An 8,695-nucleotide genomic window follows, 5' to 3' on the forward strand; every position below is an offset into this window, starting at 1 on the left:
GTGTATCTTGCCGATTGCAGGTGAATTAATTTCTTAGCCTCTCTATCGGAAGTATTGCTTGCATGTAAATGCGTCTAGTTTTATAGCGTTTTATTTTGAAATGTTTGACCGGAAGTATTACTTGTGTGTGATTGTGTCTGGCTTTATATGTGGTTGTAGTTACGACATGTGGCCACAGGGGGGCGACAACGTCCAGGATACCGAATTAACTTCTCTTCTGCTTTTTGGACTCGATCTGAAGTTTTGCTTGGATGTTATATAAAGTAACGTCGTTCCTACATTACATGTAGCCTACCTTCCTCCTTCTAAAATAGTCTCTATCACGTGCTCTGCCGAAAAAAAGGTAGCGGTTTGTCCGCTTTCATTCACAGATATTAAATGCATTTTTACAATGCGAGTTCAGTAACACAACCATCACTGTTCCAAAATAGTGCTTGTATGTAATAACGCCTAGACTAGTGTCGTTGTAGGAATTATGTATGGCCACAGGGGGGCGCCAGGAGTCACGCTCTCAATGGGATTTAGTGATTAAGAACAATTTGACTGACTCATTAATTTTTTTGTTGTTGTAGTAGCCTGCCTCATTGTGGCCACAGAGGGGCAGTATAGAGGCATAGTCAAAAAGGATTTATGTCTTATAGAGATATATTACTGTGCCGTCTGCCTACCCTTCCAGATCCATAAACATAATAATAATAACAATGGTATTTAATAAACTTGTATTTTTTTAACTGTTTATTCTTGAGATTTTGATATGTAAACTGTGTAATTACTTAAATAGTAACTGCACACTTACACTGTTTTTTTTTTAAAGAAATAATCTGAATTAAATTATCATATTATTGTTGTTAAAGCTAGGATGGGTAACTTTTTCACTGTAATATTTGGCAAAAATGTCATATAAACCATTCAGCTATATGTAGGTGAAGTGGTCTGAGAATATACTCATCACTTTGCTCTCCCCTGCCTCTGTGTGCCGCCCCCAATAATTGCCACCCCTCATGTACACTTTGACCAATCAGAGCGAGGCTCCGATTGCGAGCGAGCGGATCGTGAGGGGATATTCACTGATTTTAACAAACATTCTTCAGAATTGCAGACTCCACCTTGAACTGTGAGTTGTTCAGAATCAGAAAATATTTTTATTGCCATGAAGGGTTTTACACCAACAAGGAATTTGTCTTGGTGAATAAGGTGCATACATAGAGACAATAAACAATGAACAAACAGTGACTATCATATATAACACAATATATAAACATTCAGAGACATAAGAGATCAAGTTTAAAGATAAGATTAAAAAAAATGGAATTAAATAAAAGATACTTAAAAATTACAATAATTCACAAATTCTGCATTATTGTTATGCATACATTCAAGGGTATGAGTGCCAGAGTCAGTGTCAGTGGGGGGTGGCGGTCCCGGGACCTGTTAAGGATCCCTACTGAAGAGGGGAAGAAAGTGTTCAAGTAGCAGGAGGTTTTGGTCCTGATGGACTGCAGCCTCCTGCCAGAGGGGAGAGTCTCTATAGTCTGTGACCAGGATGGGAGGGCTCGGACACAATCCTGCCTGCACAGTCTGATCCGTGGTGGACTCAGTTCAGAGCGTCATACTGATATCTCTGACCTTTAATCATCAGACAAATCTCTGGCCTCAGTCCACTCCTCCAAGCCTCCGTCCTCCCTCACCTTCTCCACTCTCTCTCTCTCTAGCGTTGCCAGGTTCACGTTTGCTGAGTCACCGGCTTTATTTGCGGCAGAATTGTTCCCAATATCATGTTCAGACGCTCAGCAGAAACGACAACTTTTTTTTTACACACACACACACACACACACACACACACACACACACACACACACACACACACACACACACACACACACACACACACACACACACACAGTCTCTATCTGTTGTTCACCAGTCAAATTGATCTCATTGGCTGGCTGTCCTCGGTGTGGAGAACAGCCCTGCGGATGGGAAATGTATAATGAGTCTCAATGTTTCATTCCAAACACAACAGCCATGTGTTTTAATGTTATCTACCTCTTCCAGCCCCGGTGGGAGACAGGGAGTCAGGACATAGTAGATGTAGGACATGTGGTGAATACTTCAATGACAAAACTAATCTAAGAATGAAGTAGGGGAGAACGGGGTAATTTGTCACACGGGTTGGTTGTCACAATCGTTATATCTCGGAAACAGAAGGCGCTGTCTATGAAATTTTGGTATGTAAATATCCAGAATTGGGATCAGAGGTCACCTACATAGTCTTCCTTGGAGTTAGACTGCTGAATTTGAGGTGTGACGACTGTTTGTGTTTTTCATGTCAAATTGAAAATATTTAGCTCCTCAGTATTTTTCTTCTAGGCTTTTACACAATGGGTTTATAACAAAACACTTGTTACCCATACAAAGTGTGAAGGGTAAACTATGTTTTAGATTGTGGTTAGCAAGCTAATTAGTTGTCAGATGGTTGTTGGCCTTGATGCTAGCAAGAAATTCAAGTTGGGGTTGGTCGTCACATTTTTTGGGGGGTTGGTTGTCACATGTTATCTCAAGGCTGCAGCCAGAAAAGGAACCCAATATCGTTAAGCTGTATCCTCACTGACACCCCAGAGAAGGAAAGAATAGAGCAGGAAAAGGCAGCTAGCATGCAAAAGAAAAAAGGGCAACAAAATCAAAACAACCCAGTGCATCCCAAACTAGACCAGCTGCCAAGGCTACAGTAAGTTATATAGGCCTATTTGTCAACTTGACAATGCAATTAAACTTTCAAATTGAGTTCTACTTTCTTGCCTTCTTTTTAAGATTATTCCCATTAAGATAACATTGTGACAAACAACCCCATAGTGTTTGACAACCGACCCCTTGATGGGGTTGGTTGTTACTTAGTAACGCGTTACCGGCATCGGACCTCTTTTTTCAGTAACGAGTAATCTAACGCGTTACTATCTCCAAACCAGTAATCAGATTAAAGTTACTCATCAAAGTCACTGTGCTTTACTTTTTCTGTAATTTTCCTTAGTGAAACATTTTACATAACTGCACAAATGACGATGCGATTTAATGTAAATAAATGTGCGCGCATGTGTCTCTAAACGCTCCAACTGCTCCAACCGCTCCTATCGTCTTTTTGGTAGCGCCCCTCGTCTCTGACATGCAGCGTGTGTGTGTGTGTGTGTGTGTGTGTGTGTGTGTGTGTGTGTGTGTGTGTGTGTGTGTGTGTGTGTGTGTGTGTGTGTGCAGCAGCATTACGGCCGAGTCTAATGAACTGTGGCGCAAAACAAACGTTTTCCCCCCCATGAAATATAGCGTCTGCTATGGGGATATTTAGGATCCGGGTACGGTGACGTTGAAGAGATAGAAGTGTTTAAAACTTGGAAACTTATAGTCACGTGGCGACCCGCACACACCCAGTCTATCAACACATGAGACATCGCAGAGAAAAGTCAAATTAATGCATGAGAGTGAAGGGCCAAGCACGTTAAGTTTAAAGACACTGCTACTGTCTTTGCACTTTGGAGGAATGCATTTATTTTCATGGGGGAAAAAGTTTTTCTTTATTACATTTTTCAAACCATAATTTTTATTATTTTGAAAACAGTATGCCTATAGGCTACTAGCCTACAAGCTTTATTTTATATATTTTCAATCTTTTCAACTTGTAATCTAACTTAGTTACTTTTAACATCAAGTAATCAGTAAAGTAACTAAGTTACTATTTTAAGGAGTAACTTTTTCAAAGTAACTGTGGCAACACTGGTTGTCACAATGTGTAAGGGTGTCTTTGATGATTAATTTCTTCTTTATTACAATAAGATAGAAAAAGTGAGGGGTACATATTTCAAGCCAACACCTTAAGCTTCAATTTAATGTAGGAATGACTATTGAAAGATGTTTAGGTGATAAGCAATTCTCACTAGAGTAAAAAGTGTGCCTACTTACCCCGTTCTCCCCTATTTTTGTTCGATTTTTATAAAGTTATATAAATACATATATTGCACATTAGGAAGACTGAATTTGACAAAGTGGAAGTGTAAGAGGTAGTTTTTTCTTTGCATGTGTGCTAAATTGACATTGCTGGCGGCTGTTTCCCAAAGAAGGTTTTATATTCAATTTAAAATCGTCCTGGATCTACCACACTATTAAGGCAATAACACATTATTCTGTCAATGAATCTGTTCATTCTATTAAAAGTCCAGAACCCAAATATGTTTTATCAAACATCGTGTGGGTAAGAAAAGCAGCAGTACCTCCTATTTTACCAGAACATTTCAGGCATTATTGCTTCAATAATCTAATTACTCAAAGTGTCAAAATATTTGCCAATCCATGTTCTTTCGATGTTGCAGCCCTAGAGACTTGATGCTTAGGCTACTTGAGAGAGGACATTTTAACCATTAATTCATTTTCTAAGTTAAATCATCCTTGTAACATTGCCATAGCAACTGGGAATGCTCCACCTTGATGCAACAAGGTTCCCGACCTGGGAGAAGGGAAAGATTAAGTATGTTTGGGACTCTAAAACTATGCAAATGAAAATAAACTGGGATTGTTTCCGCACCGTTTTTATATTTTCATCTTTGACTCCTCAAGCACTAAAAACCTAGCTAGAACTATTCTATTCCTTGACTTTCCACTGTGCTCAGAGTCAATCTGTTGAGTTTTTTCCATTTCATACATTAAGGACACTGTACACATACGTTCAAGAGCCCCTCGCCTCTTGAATGTATGTGTCAATAGTGCGATTATGGAGGGAGGAGTGTGTATTGATTCCTGTCTGACAGCCAGATGGACAGAGCGTCAGATTGTGGGTGACTGTGCTGGATTGGAGGTGGAGGAGCTTCATTGTAAAAACTAATACAGGAGTAGGCTATAGGTCGTCATTGGTGTGCCCGGGGGATGGTACCCTGGACGTGCTGAGGACGGTGAAAGGGCGACGGGCACCTGGGATGAATGTTGAGAGGGTCTCTGTATTGAGTCTTTGGACGCGGGCCACTGAACTGTAAGTCAGGGTGGTTAAACACTGCTCTGGAGTCAGTAAGGTCGGTGGGTCTATTAGGAGCCTGTGTGATTCAGTGTGTGTGTGTGTTCTAATAGGATGTCCAGAAGGAGACATAACTGATGACCCTGCAGGGACATGGTTGGGTGGTGGCAGTAACAGATAGCCCCTTGAAGCTTTCCAGATGACGGACGAGTGTGGGTGCCATGGCGACCGCCGCTAATGAGGTGGTGATTTGGGGGTGTTGCTGGGCTGGCAGATGGTCGTGAATCACACACGTGTGCGCACACACACACACACTCGCGCACACACACACACACATAAATGACTCAGGGACCAGCTCTTTAAATATCACCATGTTTTATTTATTTATTACACAGACATACACAAGAGCGTTAGCAGCCTGCCTTCAGCTCCACTCACACTACTATTCCACCACTCCCGTCTTTTCACAGAGCTCTCTGCGATTGAGACGTCTCACCCAAGTGTTCAATCATGGCCGGGCGGGAGCTGGGTGACACACTTTGGTCACAGGCGATTAAACCAAAGGGTTTTATGGCTGTTTGGAGGTTATGAAGTGTACTGTCACTATATAGACCACATTTACTCAGCTGGGGGCTGCACCGGTGTGGGCTATTGCAAAAACTGATTGACATCAGGCCTAAGCATAAATATTGACATAATTGAATAATTTTTCTTTCAACTTGAAGCACCTTTTCAAAGTAAATAAATGACCCGGTTGGATGAGTGTAAGTAAACGTGGTCCCCCATGCCTCCCTCACCCTTGCTGGTTGACTCTATTGCAGCCCTGCTATGTGAAAATAAATACTCTATGAAAAATAGGAAACCACTCCCATCCAGCGAACACAGGTTATTCTAAAAAAATGTACAGTCTTTTGAAAATAAGTCAAAATGTTACTTAAAACTTCTTTCTCTATGTATTTACAAACAGAACCATACACGACTGCAAAAGGATCAAGTCAACGGCATTAGAGAAATCATTTAAGCTCTAAAAAGTTCTAGTAGATCTCAGAAAACCTAGCAACGGGCCAGACTAAACGCACGAGACAAGCTCTCAGATTGTGTTCACGTCCAGATTAACGGCCAGATGTTAGTTTTTTCAGCTCTTTGGTAACCAACATGATCACTAAAAGACGCAACAGTAAAATAAGCTTTTCTTCTATTGTGTGTTTTCTGGCTTACATTTGTAGATTCATAATGAATTCTCAAAAACACAGGTCATGACATCATCCGTTTATTAAAACAATCTTTAAAACAACGTTTTTAAGTCACAAACAAGGAGAGACCTGGGCACAGTGCCAAATATCCAACCTAAAATTCAATTAATAGAATTTTTTATAGAGTAAATTTGCTGTTTAGTTTTAAACATTTGCACACTCAACAGCTGTTCACTTCCTGCCCATCAGTAGGTGGCAGCACTGAGCCCTCTGCACTTCCTCTGGACCCCCTGAACACACCAGCCCTGCGTTCCAATCCCCATACTTCCATACTATTTAGTATACCAGAAAAAAGTTTAGGATGTCCCAATACATACATGCATGTCAAATGCAGTATGACAAAAATACCCAGATGCCCCCTAACTCCAATAGCAATTTGGAGTATTCTTCTTTATTCTTGATATTTCTTGACATAATGAAAACAAATCTTCCTTAACTGATTTTTTTTCTCTTCCATGGCCCTAAAACTTTTCTGTACTTAAGTAAAAAGTATGTGATTTGGAACGCAGGGCAGCTCTGCAAACCAAACCGCTGACCTAAGAGCACAAAGTAAAACATGGGGATGACCACAGCTGAGCAGTTGTATCGTGGAGCTGTCTGTTGTACCACGTCCTCCAGTTCTTCACACAGTATCATGGGCTGTTTGGAACCTGAACCCTGTGGTGCTCTCTAGCACCTTCCAGAGCTACCAGGAGAGAGATGCACACGGCAAGCGTCCAGCCTGCCTTTACGTTCCACTCTTACCAACTGCCTAGCTACGTAGTTCAGCAAACACCTTTTGACTTCTCCTTTTCCTTCAGTTCACCGCAGTTAGCCATCTCAACCTTGTCATTCCAAGAAACTAAAAGGGTTCCAGCCTGTTTAGGACAAGATCAAAAGTAAGAAAACAGCAAAACAAATGGAACACAAACTAAGAACACCAGGCGTAAAAGAAAACACTATTCTTTTAATACAAAGGGTGAGTCACCAAACCAAGGAGAATGAGAGTCATGGGTAGTCTTACAAAGCTGCAGCAGAAAGCAGTTCTTCACTTCAGACTATAAAGACCAGCCCTGTCCAGGCTGGGGGCCACCTCTGACTCACATCAGGACCCCACATGTCCACTCCCTAAAGAGGCAGAGGGTGACGGGGCTCAGGGAGGTCTAGGTGTCTAGAGGGCCTTCTGACCGGCTCCTCTTCCTGCCCCCTTACCTGTGTATGATGAGCGGGCTCAGCTCCCTCTATCTAAGGGGCCGTCCTTGCTCTCTTAACTTCTGCTCTCTTCAGATAAAGTGCCATTGGAGTCTTTGAGCACAGGGAGAGTCTGGGCCGTGGGTCCACCACCACACAGACTGTCTGCAGTGTCCCCGTATTCGCTCTCAGCCAGTTCGCCCTCACGCTCACAGATGACTGTCATTGGGCTGCTGAGGAACCGGCAGCGTGCGTTGTATTTGCTGCTGGCTGCAGAGGGCGGCGTGCGCGAGCGGCCGTACTTTAGTCCGCTCATTGAATAGGAAGGTGAGGTCGGCGAGGACAGAGCCAAGGCCTCGTAGCGGTTCCAGTCGTCCGTGGCCCTCTTAGCGCGGGCAGGAGAGGTCAAGGGGCTGTGTAGGGCTGTGGGAGAGGAGGGGGAAGAGGCCGGGCTTGTGTCTAACGCAGACTCAGAGCGCGTCCTGTGGGACCGCGGGTCAGTGGAGCGCAGCATCTCAGCAGCAGACATCCTGAAGCTGGTCTCTGTGCGGCTGCCCTTCTTCAGGAGAAGGGCCTTGAAGGTGTCGCTGCTGGTGGAGGATTTGCGGAGGTTGCGCTGGATGGAGCCGGCCTGGCGGGGCAGGGAGGAGGCCGGGCCCGGGGGCGTGCTGGTGGGGGTCATGGGGGGAGACTGTGGTGGCTGGCTCCCAGACCGAGACTTCTCCTCATCAGACTCCCTGCGACCCAGCACCTTGCGCTTTGACCTATAGGGTGAGATGTGCATTACAACAGATTAATGACATGCTTGTGGAAATTATAAGAGTGAGTGAGCGCAAGCAGGGTTAGTGAGTTTGTAGAAAAAGAAAATAATTTCAGGGCATTGTAAAAGCCAAAGAAAATCAAGAGTCGGAAGGCAGAAATGCAGAATTTCAGGAAACGATGACATCAAATCTAATTATTAAAATTCAAATAAGGCTGCAATAGAAAGGTTGCTTTCTTATGAGTGGGCAGAAAGCAACCTTTGCTCAACATTGCACTTCAAACACTTGGCCTACACGCTTCAGAACATTGTCCCAAATTTGCCATATGTCAGCATTGCCCCCAGCTATCATCGCTATCATGCGTCACCGCACCAATCTTTCTAAAGTAAAACAACAAGGTGCATTGAGTTGCTCTTTGTTAAGGGAATCCAATGTGTTTTCACAAAGGAAAGCTGCAGACGCTGCAGCTCTGCAGGAAAAGCTCAGATGCGGCACAATGAAATTAATCAAAAAACACAAAC

General features: G+C 43.2%; 1 protein-coding gene across 2 annotated transcripts in view; it reads right to left on the reverse strand.

Moving 5' to 3' along the window:
• Positions 1-5,395: 5,395 nt before the first annotated feature.
• nhsl1b (NHS-like 1b) overlaps positions 5,396-8,695 on the reverse strand; it is a 118,290-nt gene continuing 114,990 nt past the window's right edge. For both annotated transcript variants that reach the window (XM_080048334.1, XM_080048333.1), the window contains exon 8: positions 5,396-8,177. In XM_080048334.1, the coding sequence (XP_079904460.1) occupies positions 7,490-8,177 (688 nt within the window). In that variant the 3' untranslated portion in view covers positions 5,396-7,489. The remainder of the gene's footprint in view (positions 8,178-8,695) is intronic.

This window comes from Ammodytes marinus (genome assembly GCF_949987685.1).
Source record: "Ammodytes marinus genome assembly, chromosome: 19".
NCBI lineage: Eukaryota > Metazoa > Chordata > Actinopteri > Uranoscopiformes > Ammodytidae > Ammodytes > Ammodytes marinus.